Consider the following 16,532-nt stretch of genomic DNA (forward strand, 5'->3'; position numbering starts at 1 on the left):
GAGTCTGGCCCACTCCGGCCCGCCTGGAGCTCGAGGGGGCCGGAGCGGGCGGAGAGCGAGGCGGCGGGAGGCGGCGGAGAGGGGAGCGGGTGGGCGGGGGTGCTGACGTCAGACCCGGGCCCGGGCGCCGGCGGCCGCTCCCCCGCCACATCCTGGTGGCCGCGCTCGCAGCCGGGCCGGGCGGTGCGCCGCGCAGCCGGGCAGCCTCGCGCGCAGCCACCGGGGAGCGGGCGGGGCCATGCGGCGGCCTTGAGCGCGCCGGCCGGCGCCGAGGAGCGCGCGCGGCGGGCGAGCGGCCGAGCATGGAGCTGAGCCTGGAGAGCCTGGGGGGCCTGCACGGCGTGGCCCACGCGCAGGCGGGCGAGCTGCTGAGCCCGGCCACGCGCGCTCGGCGGCGGCGCAGCACCGCGGCCTGGTGGCGCCCGGCGCCCGGGCCTGGTGGCCGGCATGGCGAGCCTGCTGGACGGCGGCGGCGGCGGCGGCGGGGGAGCCGGGGGTGCGGGCGGCACGGGCGCGCGAGCGGCGGCGCCGACTTCCGCGGGGAGCTGGCGGGCCCGCTCCACCCGGCCATGGGCATGGCCTGTGAGGCGCCCGGCCTGGGCGGTACCTACACGACGCTCACGCCCCTGGCAGCACCTGCCGCCGCTCGCCGCCGTGGCCGACAAGTTCCACCAGCACGCGGCGGCCGCGGCGGTGGCCGGGGCGCACGGCGGCCACCCCCACGCGCACCCGCACCCGGCGGCCGCGCCGCCCCCCGCCGCCCCCGCCGCAGCGCCTGGCGGCCAGCGTGAGCGGCAGCTTCACCCTCATGCGCGACGAACGCGCGGCGCTCGCCTCCGTGGGCCACCTCTACGGGCCCTACGGCAAGGAGCTGCCCGCCATGGGGTCGCGCTGTCGCCTCTGCCCAACGCGCTGCCGCCCGCGCTGCACGGCGCCCCGCAGCCCCCGCCGCCGCCGCCGCCGCCGCCGCTGGCCGCTACGGCGCGCCGGCCACCTGGCCGGGGACAAGCTGCTGCCGCCCGCCGCCTTCGAACCGCACGCTGCGCTGCTGGGCGCGCCCGAGGACGCGCTGGCTCGCGGGCTGCCCGGAGGCGGCGGCGGCGGCGGCGGCGGCGGCGGCGCGGGCGGCGGGGGCACCGCGGGGCTGCTGGCGCCGCTGGGCGGCTGGCGGGCCGCCGGGGCGCACGGGTCCCACGCAGGCGGCGGCGGCCCGGGCGCGGGCGGCGGCGGCGGCGCCCCGGGGCGGGGCGCGGCGGCGGAGGAGATCAACACAAGGGAGGTGGCGCAGCGCATCACCGCCGAGCTGAAGCGCTACAGCATCCCGCAGGCCATCTTCGCGCAGCGCATCCTGTGCCGCTCGCAGGGCACGCTCTCCGACCCTGCTGCGCAACCCCAAGCCGTGGAGCAAGCTCAAGTCGGGCCGCGAGACCTTCCGCAGGATGTGGAAGTGGCTGCAGGAGCCCGAGTTCCAGCGCATGTCGGCGCTGGCGCCTGGCAGGTAGGAGCGCGGCGCACTGCGCGCGACCCCGGGGCTCCGGCTCGGGACTCCCCTGCGGGAGCGTCATGTGCGCCCCCCCGCCGGTTCGTGCAGCCGCCGAAAGGGAGAAGGGGATTGTGCCGCCTGCCACGCGCCCCCCCCCCCCCGGCAGCCCGGGAACGGGGAGGGGGTCCCTGGTTCCTTTTACGCTGTGGGAGGATCCCCGAAGCAGCCTGCGGGGTCGTTCATTGTGTGTGTGGGGTGGGCGGGGGGACGCGCCGCTGCTCTCGGCTGGGGGCGCCACTCCCGCCTCCTTCCAGCTCCAGGCGGAGGGCCGGGACCGTGCACACCGGCTGCCGGCGCGGAGGAGGCCGGGGCCGGGCCCGCGCTCAGCCCTCGGCCCCAGCGCGCGCTTCTTTGTAGCTCGGCCTCGGCGATCGATAGCCCCCTCCCCCTCTCCGGCCGCTGGCAAAGGTCACCCGAGAACGGGCGGGGGAGGGGCGGCCCGGAGGCCTTCACACCCCCGGCCGGCCGCCTGCCCTGCGCGGTCGCTTCTGACCCGGGCGCGCGCACTCCTGCCGGCCCTTGCCTTTCCGTCCCGTGTTTCCCTCCTTTCTACCTCTGTCTGTCGGGGCAAACTGGTTTCTATTTATTTTTCGCTGGATCTTGGTTTTCCTCCCGGTTTCCTCCCCGCTCTTTCTCCTTCTCTCCGCCGCGCTCTCTTTCTGTCTCTCTCGCTCACACGGACTCTCAGCCCCCGGCCCCCCTGGGGACCGCGCTCCCCCTCCTCCCTCCCAGCTGACAGCAGCTGGGTCCACACCTGCCCCCAGCGAGGCGGCCTGGCCGGAGGCCCCCCTCTCCTGGGTGTCTGTGGGGTGCAGGAGAGGCCCGGCCACTGTCACGGGGAAGGGCCTGACCTGAGTGTGTGTGTGTGGGAGGGGGTCTTTCCCTGGCCGCAGGGGGAGGGGGCCGCCGCGGGGACAATAGCCGCCTCCGACGACGCGGGATCGATCGCTTCTCTGCACGCAGGGGCGAGTGGAGCTGGAGTGGGCTGGCTCTCAGACTAGGCACCCCTGGAGCAAGGAGGCAGGGCGGGATTTCTGCCTCCAGCCACCCCCGCAGGGAGGGGGGCCGGGGCGAAGGGGCGCAGGCTGCCGCTGGAGGGGGTTCTGGGTTTGCTCCTCCCGGCCCCCTGGCCTGCTGGACAGCCCGGGGAGCCTGCGCTGACACGTGGCCTCAGTTTTCCCCCTTCTGTGGAGCCTCCTCTAGGCTTCTTAGATTCCCCGCTTTGGGGAGTGGGAAATTAAGTCCCCGCATGTGCGGCAGGTGACCCATCGTGCGGGAGGTCGTCGTGACATCTCAGAACCGGTGTTAGGAACCCAGACGTGGGGCTTGTGTAAGGGCGAAACCTGTCCTGTACTGCTCCCCATCGCACATGCAGGGCCACGGGTGCGCTCACAAGGGACACAGGCGCAGACCGCTGTGTGCGACGCAGGTGACATCGGGTGGCAAAAGGTGCCCTAAGGTGTCAGATGCTAAGTGGCGCTCGTGGAGACGCGTGGACATGGGCATTTGACATCTGGCCACACCTGCCACCCTGGGCCTCCTCCCAGCGCATGTATATCCGGGGACACCCCCGAAGAACACATACCACTGTGCACCCTTCCCCGGCACCTGTGTTTCCTGAACGGACCATCACGAACTGCGGCCGCCCATTTCAGCCCCCACGCCCCCCCCCCCAGAGGTGGGCCAGGGCGTCCCAGAGCCAGGGACCACAGGCGCGAAGTCCATGCCCCCAGGGGTGGGGCAGGGGGTGTCGCTGCTGCGGGCTGAGGGGCGCCCGGCTCCCCCCGCCCGGGTCTTCCCCTTCGGGCGCGCGCGGAGGACTGCAGGTGGGGAAACAGCCGGCCCCCCTTTGGGAAAGGAAAGTCGGAATCCAGGCTGTCTCCGGAGCGCACGGGGCACAGGAGCGCGTGAGCGCGGGGCCGAGCCTCGGGCAGGGCGCTCGGGTGCCGGGGATAATGAGTGGGGACCGTGCGGCGCGCGCGCCCCCTGCTCCTCCCGCCGCTGCCCACGGCGGTGACCCCGCCGACCCGCCGGCTCCACCGCAACTCGGGCGCGCTCCGGGCCGCCGCGTCTACACCACGGGGCTTGGCCTGGGAGTTAGAGGTGGCCCGGCCCGGGCGAGGGGTAATTAGGGCGCCGGCCGGCCGAGAGGCCTTTAGTTCCGGTCGCTGCGCAAATGAAAAGCGGTTAAGTGGCGGCAAATCGCGGCGCTTACGGGGAGGCAGCGGGGCGCGTCCCCCTCCCAACCATGCCGCCCAGCACGCGAAGGCCTGGAGCCGCTGCAGGTGCCCCGATCCGCTCCCCAACCCCCCCCCCCCCATCTGGACCCCGCGGGGAGGACTCACCGCCCTGCCCTGCGCTGCGCCCTGGCCAGGCCACCCGTCCCCCCCACCCCAACCCCCCCACCGCCGCCGCCTCCCTGGCGGTGCCCCCCGGGGAGCCGCCCCCGCCGGGCTCGAGGGAGGAAGACACACGCGGACAGACGGACACAGAGAGGCAGAGACAGGTAGGGAGAGACAGAGTGACAAAAACAGAGGGAGAAAAACCAGAGAACTGGAGACAGAAAGAGAAACAGAAACAGGGATGCAGAGAGAAAAAGACAAAGAGAGAGAGCAGAGAAGGGGAGATACTGAAAAGAAGACCGAGAGCCCCCCAGGGCAGCTGAGCCGGGGAGGGGCCCTTAGCCTGCGTGTCTCCCGGCCCACCCTCCCAGCTCCCCACCTCCCTCCTTCCCAGATCCGGGGCCCAGGGACAAGGGGTGGCGTCTTTGTTTCCGGGAAGCACCTAAGGAATCTGGCTGCGTGGCCCTCAGGGGCCACCCCACTGCCCTATGCCGGCCTGCTCTGGGTGCCTCAGTTTACCCATCTGTCAAATGTGTGTGCGCTGGAGGGGCCAGGTTCTGGGTCTAACATTCTGAGATTCTGGGACCCGCTGGTCCCGGCAAGGCCCATCCTGCAGGACCCTAACCCCACGGCTGCCGGGCCGGCCTCGTCTTCCCAGCCCACACCAGGGTCCTGGGAGCACGAGGCTTGGGGCTGCCTCCTCTTGGAAGCCTCCCAGGTTCTAGCTCCAGCAGTAATTGTGGGAGAGGGACTGGGGGTGGGGGGAGGGGACTCTCGGCTGGGGCGGGGTGGTCGATGAATTCGAATTACCGTCTCTAATTCATCACCGCTGCCGGTCGATAGCTTCGGCCTTCTTCAAATATTGTTTAAATTGCAACTCTGGAGGAAAAGTATTTTTTGTAACTGATCAGAAAACATATATAAAATAAATATCAGAAAGCAGGCGATTGGGAAAAGGTCACCCTCCTCCTTCTTGCCTCACTGGTGAGCCAGGTGCCCAAATCCCTGAGGGCTGTTGGAGGCCAGCATGGGGGAAACTGAGGCAGGAAGGGACCCATTTCTGGAACCAAGTTGCTGATGGCACGTGGCCGGGGCTGGGGTCTGGAGGGGACGGTCATGGACAGGAAAAGGCAAATCAGGCCTCCATCCAGGCTAAGACGGGCACTTCGTGCCCCCAGCCTCCTCCCCCACTCTGCCACCACCATCCCAGACCGGGTGCGGGGCGGGTGGAGCTGGGCGGGGTCTGAGCCTGAAGGAACCCAGCCCGAAAGGTCAACGGTCCAACCGAGAGTCCCAGTGGGAGGGGTGGCTGTGCGGCTTCCGGAACGACCCCCCAGGACCCCTACGCCTTCTGTAAAATCCTCACCTTGAACCCCAAGGGGTCCACATCTCTTCCAGACTCCCCCCAAGACATCCCAGCAGAGGACTTGGAGACCTGGGCCTCACCTGGGCTCCCTCACAGACTGGTAGGGTGGGGGCCTGAGGCTCAGTTTCCTCATCTGAGAAATGGACCTAGGAAGTGCTTGTTGAGGCTTTTTCATCAACCACGCCCTGCGGAGCCCCTCAGGGTGCATTCACAGACCCTGCACCCTGAGGCCACCTTGCCTCATCACCCCCCACACCCACTCATCTTCAGGGGCCCCACAGCAGCCTGTGATCTGGGGGTGCAGGAGAGTGGGCAGGGAGTGCGGGAGGCGTCTGGAGGGGACACTGTCGCCCCCCACAGGGATGCAGGGAGAACGTGTCTGGGATTGTGTATGGCACAGCCCAGTGAGCTCTGCGTCCCCCCCCAAACCAGGGCCCTCCTTCCACCCCAAGACTCGGCTGGGACAGCCCCAGGACCCCACCCAGCTTAAGTGATTCTGCGCCCCCACCGTGCAGACCGGGAGGTAGAGGAGAGGGGCAGGCTGTGGGATGGGGAGGAGGCTGACTGGGGTGCCTTAAGCCGTCCCCCTCTCCTAGGCTCAGCCTCCAGGCGTGAGACATGGAATCACCCGAATGACCATTTAAGCTGGATGTGGTTTATTGTGGCCACTTTACAGACCAGCAAGGTGAGGCAGAGAGGAAGGAAGGCGACTGCCAAAGCCACACACCGTTCCAGCAGGAGGGGAACAGACCCCGGCTTCCCCAGCAGTAAACGGGGCTGGGTGGGGGGGGGGGGTGGGCTGAGCCTGGAGGGGCTGAGATGCCCCGGCTCCCACCTCCTGCAAGTGGGGGGACATTCCGAGCAGGTGGCCTGGAGGGGCAAAGGCTCAGTGGACCGAGGCAGAGGAGGACAGCAGGATGTCCCTCGAGGTCACGGCAAGTTCCATGCGATAAGCAGCGTGGATGGCCCTCGGGCAGGTGGACAGCGGGTGCTGCCCTTCTCCTTCCAGCTCCTCTGAGGGTGACAGGGTCCTGGCCCACATGAGCCCCCCAGGGAGGGTGTGTGGACACCGGGTCCCAGCCTCTGCCTCTCCTGCCCGGGCGCCCCCTCGCTGAAGCCGGCCCTCAGGGTAAGCCTGGGCCCAGCAGTGCATTTCCACCAGCCCTCCCTGCGCCCCCCCGAGCCCAACCTTGCAAGACAGGGACAGTCACCCGCATGGCACCATTGGGCACACAGACGAGTCTGCAGGGTGAGGGCCTGGAGCTGGGCTTCGATTCCTTTTTTCTGAAGTCCCCTTAGCCTGAAATCCCAGATCTGGCCATTCTGGCCCCTCACTTCTCTCCCGTTCCTGGGATTCTTCCCTATCAGCCATCACCACTCTAGTCTGAGCGATACACTGCCAGCCCCGCGCTCCCTCCTCCTCCCCTCCTCCTCCTCCTCCTCTCCTCTGGTCTCCAGGCTTGGCTCCCATCCCTAGTGTGCTCTCTCCTTCAAAGCTGGAGGGGGTTTTTAACCACCACTTTGGAGTTCGTACAGCCTGTGCATGGCATCCTGCCACGCAGCCTCCCATTGCCCCTAAGATGTGGCCGATAGAGGAGGAGGCTCCCGGGGCAGGTGCCCTGACCTCAGGCTCCTGGAGCCTCGTGGACAAAGGACGGGAGGTGGGGAAGCCCAGAGTGGCTGCAAGGAGCCACTGGGCCCGCGCAGCTGGCCTGTGTCTTTGTATGTACCAGCGAGCCCAGCTTAACAGGGGAGCCCGAGCTGGTTTGAATCAAGTTTTTAATTAAATATGGCCCTTGATCAATAAGGAAGGCAGCGCTAGTGGGGGAGGGGGAGGCTAGGCCAGGAGCCAGGGGCTGCCTGGGAGACCCACGGGACCCTGGGCGGTTTTGGGGCACCTGTGGCCTCAGTCTCCCCTCTGCCAAGTAGGTGTAGGTGTGGGTGGGGTTTAGAGGCCTAACCTCCTGCCGGCGGCGGACTCTTGCTGTGTGGACAGATGTGGGGAGTTGGGGGCCCCTTAGATCCGACGAGTCAGAGATTCACCGCAGACGGAACCAGGGGCAGGGAGATGCGTCCATGACTGGCGCAGACTTCGGAAGGGACGTGCGGAGGGCGCAAACGTACGCGCGCGCGCGGGGAGGCAGTGGAGACGTCCGCGGGAGCAGGTGTAGACGTGCGCATCCACAGTAAGAAACGTGCGCGGACTCTGGCTCGGGAGCCCCATCGGTCTTCGAGCTCAGATCTGGCCTAATGGGGCGGCCCGCAGCAAGGGACCTCTCTCTCCCGAGACCCCTGTGCGGGCCACTGGGCGTGACCCACGCGCCCCCAGCGGGGCTTGCCGGAGCACCTGTGTGCTCTCGCATCTACACAGTTACCAAGTCCCGACTCTACTCCCTAGTGCTTGGGGACTGAGAGGGCCGCATCCATCTACACCGATGGAGGAGGGCGAACCGGGCGGGGGCGGGGCGGACGGCAAGGGTGGGCGCTTCTCCTAAACCCGGGTGCCCATCCACAAGCGCTCGTGTGCGTTGGAGATGTCAGGGCCTCAATTTCCCCCACCAGGCGAACGCGCCCCTCATTGCCTGGGGAGCCAGCCTCTGCGATGTGCCGCATGGGGCACATCTGTCCTTGGCGGGGTGGGGATCTCCTAAACAGGAGGGAGCCAGCAGTGAGCTCCGTCCGCAGCCTGGCGGGATGTGGGTGCCCAGGGCCCGACATAAGGAGCCCCGGACCCCTGCACAGCACACACCCTAGGGCGGCGCACTGCGAGTGTGGAGACTGAGGCAGGGGGTGGGGTGGGGGGACTCCCTGGGGCTGGGGCGGGGGCTCCCCGGGACTGGGGCAGGGGGTGGCGCTCAGGGAACGCCGGGGAGGGGGGTGGCGGCGTCTCGGGCCCAGGACGTGGGCCAGTCGCTTTCCCCTGCGCACATCCCCTTCCCCAAACGGACACTGGAATCCCTAGGCCGGTGGGAGCGCACGAATCGGATAAAGAAACAGGTTCCTGCGCGGTGGGAGCGACCACAAAGCCACTGCTCTGACCCTCGCTCCCTTCTGTGCCCCCCCCCTCTTAAAAATGCTGTATTACCATTTCCAACTGTGGACACATTCGCCTGGTTCCTAATTTTTACGGAACAAGAAGGCATCGTCCAGTCCCACCTTCCTGCAAACCTTTCTCCTCCCGGAGAGATGGCGCGCTTGACCCTGTGCGGCAAGCACTCCTTCTGTTCATTGTCCTTCTCCTCTTTAAACACCCCCCCCCACTGGGGACACACCCCCCCCCCCCCCCTCTACACACACTGGAAAGCCCGGTTCTGCCTTGCTTCCGCCCCCATGACATCAGGAACATTCCCTATCAGGAAACAGTGGTCATTTTTTCTGGCTGCGTCCTATTCTCCTTGGTCATTTCCCTCTTTCTCTGGCCACCATCCTCGCCCAGAGGACAATCAGGCTGTTCCAGACGGTTGGCGGTCTCCCCTCTCCCCTTGCCAGCCCCGCTGGTGAATGCGTGGGGTGGTCGGGGGACCATGTTGTGCGGGTTGATCTGTAGATCGGCTTCCTAGTTGCCGAAGTGCTGGGTCTCAGCTCCGCCCCCCCTCCGGGCTTGGCGTCCCTGTTCTTTCTTATCAATGGTTCCTTTCCGGCATCTTTTTCAAATCCATTTCCAACTGCTGCCACGGTGGTGACTTCATAACACTTTTTAAACATCAAAAGCTCTGTGAGGTTGGGTACGGGGTGTGTGCGCCCACGCGCTTCACCCCCGTCTGAGGGTGTCTGAATGGGGTGGGGGGGTCTCCAGGACTGAAGGTCCAAGGGTGAGCCGCCCCTAGATACCCCAGCTCCCCAACCCCAGGCAGTGGGGCCCCCGCTCCAGATGGAGCCCCCCGGCAGGGCAGCCCAGAGTCCCTGTGGAAACGCTCCTTTCCCTGATAAGTCTTTGAAAGGTTCAGAACTCATTTGAAAAACGTGGCCATTAAAATCCCATCTGGGGGAGCCCGTGGGGAGGGAGGGAGGCGAGGCCTCTCCGGAAGGCTGGGCGCCAGCCAAGGTGAGTCCAGAGGCCTGGAGGAGAGGTGTGGGGACAGACAGGGGAGGGCAGGGGCAGGAGGCCGCTGAGGCCTCTGAGGGCAGGGGCCTGGCTCAGCACCGGCTCCTTGGAGATGACTCTGTGCCCCACCGTGGGAGCCCCTTTCTGGCCCCCTCAGGGGTACGGGGTGCAGATAAGGAGGGTCAGTGCGTGTTCCAGGCCCCCCTCGGCGACTCGCTGTGTGACCTTGGCAAATCATCCACCATCTCTGGCTGGGAGGCCGTGGGGGACGCTCAGGGCAGCTCAGCCCAGTGGGGACAAGCCACCAGGGTGGGGGCACCACTGCTCTCCGCAACTGGGGCCCGGGAGGCTGGCGGCTGGGGCGGGACGCATGCGTCGCCAAGGAAACCGGTCATCATCCCAGCCGGAGACCGGGCTCCGTGTTGAATTGTCTGCTCCATGAGGCCAGAGCTGAGCACAGGAGGTGGCCAGAGGGGAGGGGACGGCGGGGCTCCAGCTCCCGCTCCCACACCCCCCACCCTGTGCCCAGGTGGACAGGCAGTGGGGGGTGCAGACACACGGTGCAGGGGAGGGAGCCCACGAGTGCGGCTTAGTTGTTGCTGACAGTGTGACTGACACGGAGGGACCAGGACAGTCATTCAGGTGCCGAGTTCTGGCACCACGATCCAAGTGTCGTCTCCCGTCCAACCAGCCGTCCGGGTGCCGCTCTGGCTCATTTCTCTTCTTGGCTTCACTGGACCGCGCCCCCCCCCCCCAACTTCCCATCCAAGACCACCCTGCACACGCAGCTCTGTCGCCACTTGGAGGCGTTCTAGAACCCAGCTGGGCTCACATCTCCCCCCCCCCCCCCACCCTTACACCACTCCACCACCCCTCACTGCCCAGAGCCAGGCGGCCAGCGCCCTGTTCCGGAACAAAGTCGCCCCGGCTTTCCCGGTGATGCATGGGGTTCCACCTCAGGGAGGCTGTCCCCAGCTGCACCCGCCGGGCACACAGTGGGTGCTTGATGAGCGCAAGTGGCACTCGGGAAGGAAAGGGTCCAGGGCGCAGCCTCCTCGGCACCCACGTGGACCCCCCTGAGCAGAGTGGGACCGCTCCCTCCCCCCCGACCGAGGACATCAGGATCCCCGGTCGCTGCACGTGCCCATCAACCAGGAAAGCAGTGTCCACGGAGCACCTGTTCAAGGCCCTCTGTCCCCACTGGCTGGGACTGGCAAGGTGGGGGTGGGCAGCCCGGGACCAGGCAGGTAGAACAGTCCCGAGCCTCTAGATGGTCCCGGGGTGGGGGTGGGGGCTGCGTCCCACCTACCTGGACACACACACAGTGAGCTTCCCCCCACGTGCCGCCCGGCCACGGCATATCGCGCCCCCCCGCCTTTCGTGACCCTCCCGTGCAGTGCACAGCGTCCCCCTATGCCCCTGTGGCCAGCCGCCAGCAACCGTCACGCCGATGTCTGCTGTGCCCTCGTCTCCCCTTGAGGCCCACGACCCACAGCCCCCCGGGGCTCACCCCTCCCAGCACCCCTCCAGATACCCACGCCACCGCCACACATGGCTGCCTGTCCTCCCCCAATGGGCTCTGGCTGAGGTCACAGGATGTCCCGGTCATTCACGCTCTCCCCCCAACCCCTGGGGTCTGATGGTGTGTGGGACGCCCCCCCAACTGTAGCGAAGCGCCAAGAGCCCGCACACGGTGCCTCAACCACACATAGCCCTCCGCCCCAGCCGGGACTTTGTGGCAGCCCCACAGGGCCACACAGGGCACCCCAACAGGATGTGGGGCGCAGACAGATGCGTGCGCGTAGTCAGTCCCCAGGAGGCTGGGGATGGCCCAGGACACCCACCGCTGCCCAGCTGCACACACCCACGCCCAGCGGTCTCTGGGGGAGGGGTGGGAGGGAAGGGGGAGGGGAAGGAGGAAGAGGGACGGGAGGGGGAGACAAGAGGAGGGAAGGTGAGGAGGGGGAAGCAGGGGAGGGGAGGAGAGGGAGGGAGAGGAAGGGGAGTGGAGGCCATGGGATGGGGGGATGGGGAAAGGGGGGAGGGGGGGAGGGGAAGGAGGAAGAGGGAAGGGAGGGGAGACAAGAGGAGGGAAGGTGAGGAGGGGAAGCAGGGGAGGGGAGGAGAGGGAGGGAGAGGAAGGTGGAGGGAGGCCATGGGGATGGGGGAATGGGGAAAGGGGGGGGAGGGGGGTGAGGGGAAGTGAGGGAAGGAGAGAGACGAGGGGGGGAGACAACGAGGAGGGAAGGGTGAGGAGGGGAAGCATGGGGGAGGGGAGCTGAGAGGGAGGGAAGGGGAAGGAGAGGAGAGGCCATGAGGTATGAGGGGGGGGGAGGTGGGGAATGGGTGGGGGGAGGGGAGAGAGTGGGGGGGGTATGGGGGAGGGATGGGGGTGAGGGAGGTGGGAAGTGTTTCAATCAGCAGGATGGGGGGCGCGCCGAACAGGTGGGAATCCCAGATCCGTCCCCTTGTCAGACTCTGCACCTCCCACCACTGAGGGTGAGACCTGAGTCCGGGGGGGGGGGGGGTCCCGGTTGGGGGCCCCGGCTCTGCCCCTCCCTGACTTGAGGGGTGGGTGCTCCCCGGGGGGCCCAACTGCCCCCCACTGGCTGGCCCCACCACCCGCCCAGGAGGGTCACAAGGGCATCAGTCCCTGGATGAACACCCCCGGGGGGGCCCGGCCGCCTCCCGAGGACCAACTCTGATCTGTGCTGGGCGACACAGGGGGACTCCAGGTCAGGGCTTGGCCCCCAAGGTCAGGACTAGGGGCCCTGCCGTGGGGCATGCCAAGGGCTCTGCTGCTGGCTGGGGGTGTGAGAGAGGGGCTTTCCTGGCAGAAAGGGCCACACTGCTGCCGGGTCCCTGACGTATGTGTCGGAGTGCTCCGGCCGGCAGCAGCCCAACTCTCTCTCCCTCTTCTTGCCTGAGTTTCTTTTCTTCCTTCTTCTTCTCTCCATCCCTGCCTTCTAAATTCTCCCCCCACCGGAAGATTTCACAGGAGAGTGTGAGGGCAGAGGGGCAGACCTGACATGGCGGGGGGGTGGGGGGGGGGGGGGAGACTTCATGGCCACGTAATAATGGGAGTGAGAGCCCCAGAGGGGCTCAGCTTCTCCCAGGGGGACCCCCCCAGAGATGGGAGCTGGGCAACCTCATCTCATAGTCCTCAGCCCAGGCCCGCCATGATATTCAAGACAATTTTCAGCTATGGTCTTTTCCCCTCCCCTTCCCCATGGGCTTGTTAGTCCTTTTCTCTTCCATGGCTGGCTGGGCAAGGCAGGAAGAAGAAACTGAGGCACAGAGGGCCGACAACCGTGCGATACTGCAGGGGTGGCAGGGTTTGACGGCCCTCTTGGCCCATGGAGGGGTCCCAGCAGCGGGAGGGTGTGGTCTGCTGACCCCCAGCACTTCCTGGGGAGGCAGGAGGCAGGCAGAAGTGAGGGGCTAAGAGGGATTCCAGGGGGTCTGAAATGAGGGCCCCCCCAGTTCACCCTCCCTTTGCTCCCACCTAGACATGGACTGGTGGGGGCCCCCCCCCCTCCTACCTGGAGCCCTGCCCGGGGCTGGGGGCTGGCCCGCTGAGGACAGGGCCCTTCTCGGTTCACCTGCTGGGACCCACGAGGGGGGCTCAGACTTGGGAGCGGGCCTTCTCAGGCTCCTCTCCTCGACCGCCTCTGGTCTTCTCCCAGGGCCGCCAGGACCTCTCCCAGGAGCCAGCCCCAGACCCTCCTGGTGCCTGGGCTCCAGAAAGCACCAGACGTTCTAAGATCAGAGCATCTCAGAATCAGTGTTCTTAATATCATTTCCTCAGTTCCTTCCTGGAGGCATGGAGGGCTGACCCCGAAACCCACATTTTTGAGGGGCCCCTGTGTAGAGAGTGGGGGAATCATCATCGTAATGCTGTGAAAAAAAAAACGACGGAAAGAAAGGGCTGGGCAGTGGAGGAGATGGGAAGAGAGAGGTGACAGGGTGGGGAGGGGAGGGGCTGAGTGAGGGTGGGAGGGGAGAGGCCGCCGAGGCGCCCTGAAAACTGTTGGGAATGGGGCCGGGGGCCCAGTTTCTGCAAAGGAGGAGGCTGGGACACTGCCAGGGGACTGACTTGTCCCAAGGTCCCAGAGCACGTCTGCCGGCCCAGCCACCCAACGGTCCCCTCCAGCCATACCAGCAGGCTCTTCTTCTGGCTGCCACAGCAAACCAGGGTTGGTGGCCAGGGTCTGTGTCTGGGCCACTCCCTGTCCCCCCCACTACAGGCGGGGAGCCCCTGGCGAGGGGACTCGGGGCTGGGTCCTCCCGTGCCGGCTACCTACGAGGTGGCGGCCCCTGTGACAGGGCTCAGCGGTGTAGACGAGGAAATGGGAGGAGGCGAGGGGCGCAGGTGAAGCCAACAGGAGGTGAGAGGGAGGGATGGCCATGAGAAGAGAGGGGACGTGGGGGCCACCGCAGTGGAGCTCGTGATGGCGGGGCAGCGCCTAGAGAGCAGGCGAGAGGACATGTCGGTGTGGTGATGGGAGGCACGGGGTGATGGGAAGAGGTGCTGGTGGGGGGGAGGTGACGAAGGTGGTAAGCCACAGCGGTGTCCCCAGTGGAGATCATCGCGGAAGAGGTGGCCGTAGCAGTGGCCGTAGCAGTGGCCGCAGGAGTGCTGGTGGCTGGCGCCCCTGGGACGTCCGGGCTCCTCCTCGAGGCTCCCCGTCCCCAGCCCTCCTCCGGGTCAGCCCTTCTCTCCAAGCCTGGGCTTTCGCTTCCGGAAAGGGGCTCATGCCCGCAGCAGCCTGGCCTCCTCTCGGGGAGCCCGGGCCGCACAAGGACCGCAGTGGCCTTTGGGGCTGTTGGGGTGATCCCGGACACCAGACAGGATGCCGAGGAGGGGAAGGTGGCGGCGGGGGAGGGGTGCGCCGATGGGGGGGGCGGGCGCGCGCGTCTGGGCTGCCTCTCCCCCCACCGCTGGCGCACACACCCTCCGAGCCTCCAGGCTGGGCTGGGGGGCCGCGGGGGGATGGAAACCAGGACAAAAGCTGCTCCTGGTAAACAGCTCTGACTGGAGCCCAGATCGATTGGGGCTGTGAGGAGCTGTAATTAGATTGAACACTGGGAAGGGGGGAGAGGGGAGCCTCTTTTTTGCTGTGATCGACAAAACGGGAAGTTTTTTTCATGACTCTCTGCTTGGCCTGGCCCCTCCCCCCAGCCCCTGCCTCTGGGGCCCCCACTAGGCACTTGAATTGGAGCCAGGGGAAGCGGGTGGGAGAGAAGCAGACTGCCTGCCCTCCCCTCCCATGGAGGGGGGGCGGGGTGGCCGCCCCCGGCTCCTGTCCCCGCCCCTGCTGGCGACCTTGGGCAAGTGGCTTGCCTTCTCTGAATAAATGAGGAGGACACCCCCTTATGGAATGATCATAAGGATGAAACGACAGGACACGTGTAAGGCTCTTGACGTGTAAGCGAGCTTGCTTGTTTGAACTAAGCTTTAGGCCCAACGCGGGTCTTGAACTCAGGACCCTGAGTTCCAGAGTCGCAGCCCTCTACCAACTGAGCCAGCCAGGCCCCCCCTGTGAGCTTTCCGAGGAGCATTTGTATCTCTGTCCCTGCGGTCAATGCGTGATGAAATTTGTGACTGAACCGCTAAGTGGATTAATTCATGAATTGACGATTCCAACAGGTGGGCAAGAAGGGCCTGTCCGGAAACTTAAAGGCCCCGAGGCTGAGTTTTTGACTCTTACCCTGGACTTGACGCCAGAGTCCCAGCTTTCTCTTGGAGAGAATGGGGGACCTGCCCCTCCCTTGACCCTCACAGGGTGGCCAAGTTCCAAGGAGATGGGAGGTCAAGACTGTTCCTTGAACTCCCTTCCAACGTTTCATTCTGCAGACCAACTATGAACCCAGGTTCTTGCCCTCATCTTCTATACACAAAGGGCTTGCCTGGTGCGCCACTCATCCGCCACGTCCGGCGTCACCACCACCTTTCCGTATCCCCACCACACGCCTTCCCTCTGTCAGCTTCTCGATATAGCTGCAAACACAGTCCCTTTGCCGAAATCAATATTCGGCGTCACATCATTGTGGTTTCAGGGACTACTGCCCACAGCTGAGCCACACAGACTACTAGGATTGCAACTCCTTTCTCGTACAGCTCTTTGTTTTTCCAGGAGTTAGTGGTTGCCAATCACAAGTTCTCTCCCCACACTCCCCAACAAAAATGCAAACCAACTCAATAGGATTTTCTACACATATTAGGTCATGTTCCCTTTCCACTTCCTTTGGTGCCGGATGGGGCTGCCCTCCGTGTCCTGGGTGCCTTTGTTCCACTGCCTTCTGGGCCCTCCCCTCCTCATCTTCTGGGGAGCCTCTCCTTGTCCTGTCACTTGAGTCACACTTTGCTTTTTACAGAAAAAAAATTTTTGACATTTCTTTATTTTTTGAGAGAGAGAGTGAGCAGGAGGGGCAGAGAAAGAGGGGACAGAGGATCCAAAGCAGGTTCCACGCTGACAGCAGTGAGCCCCGAGGCAGGAACTATGAGACCATGACCTGAGCCAAAGTCGGGCATCGAGCGCTTAACAGACTGAGCCACCCGGGCGCCCTCGCACTTTCCTTCTTTAATTTACCTCCTCGTTGCGGTGAAACTCATCCTCCAGGAGCTTTCTGAGAAAGGGGGCACGGAAGTCGCCTTTTGGAGCCGCGACTGTCTGACTGTCTTTATTCCACCCTCCCTGGCCTGGTGTCCCGCCGCACATATAATTCTAGCTGAATAGAATTTCCTGCAGATTTTTGGAGGCATCGCTGCACTGCCTCCTAGTTCCTGAGAAGCCCCGAGCGCCTCTGACTCGGTCCCTTGCGTGATGTCTGGCCTTCCTCACTGGGAGCTGGTACTGGCTTCTCTTTGAGCCTCAGGAATTTCCCCAGGGTGAGCCTTGGGGGGGGTGTTTCCTCGTCATTGGAGCTGAGCGCCTCTCGGGCCCTTTCGAACAGGACTCTTTTGTCCTTCAGCGTGGATTTCCCCCCCACCGTCCACTTGCAATGTGTTCCTCTGGTTTGGGACAGTGTCTGAACCTGGCAAACGGCCGGCTCCGTCCCCTCTGCCCCTACGACCGTCTTTCCCCCCCACGTGCCGGCTCTGCACCTGCCTCCGACGTCCAGAGACGCCTGCTTTCGACGCTCCGTCCTCACCTTGACCTTCCAGCGCTTCTATATTAAGTTCTAAGGGCGCCCCCCTTCCCTCCTCATTGTCCTTTTGGTTGAACAGCAGCC

At 65.6% G+C, this 16,532-nt stretch overlaps 1 protein-coding gene across 1 annotated transcript in view; it reads left to right on the top strand.

The window, feature by feature from the left end:
• The first annotated feature begins 302 nt into the window (after nucleotides 1-302).
• The window catches only part of ONECUT3 (one cut homeobox 3), an 18,423-nt gene continuing 2,193 nt past the window's right edge, over nucleotides 303-16,532 (top strand). Inside the window, 10 exon segments of the mRNA XM_042977249.1 lie at nucleotides 303-369; nucleotides 372-425; nucleotides 428-511; nucleotides 514-629; nucleotides 631-750; nucleotides 752-887; nucleotides 890-983; nucleotides 985-1,378; nucleotides 1,380-1,487; nucleotides 3,728-3,737. Coding sequence (XP_042833183.1) covers nucleotides 303-369; nucleotides 372-425; nucleotides 428-511; nucleotides 514-629; nucleotides 631-750; nucleotides 752-887; nucleotides 890-983; nucleotides 985-1,378; nucleotides 1,380-1,487; nucleotides 3,728-3,737 — 1,183 coding nt within the window.

This window comes from Panthera tigris, chromosome A2, assembly GCF_018350195.1.
Source record: "Panthera tigris isolate Pti1 chromosome A2, P.tigris_Pti1_mat1.1, whole genome shotgun sequence".
In the NCBI taxonomy this organism is placed as follows: domain Eukaryota; kingdom Metazoa; phylum Chordata; class Mammalia; order Carnivora; family Felidae; genus Panthera; species Panthera tigris.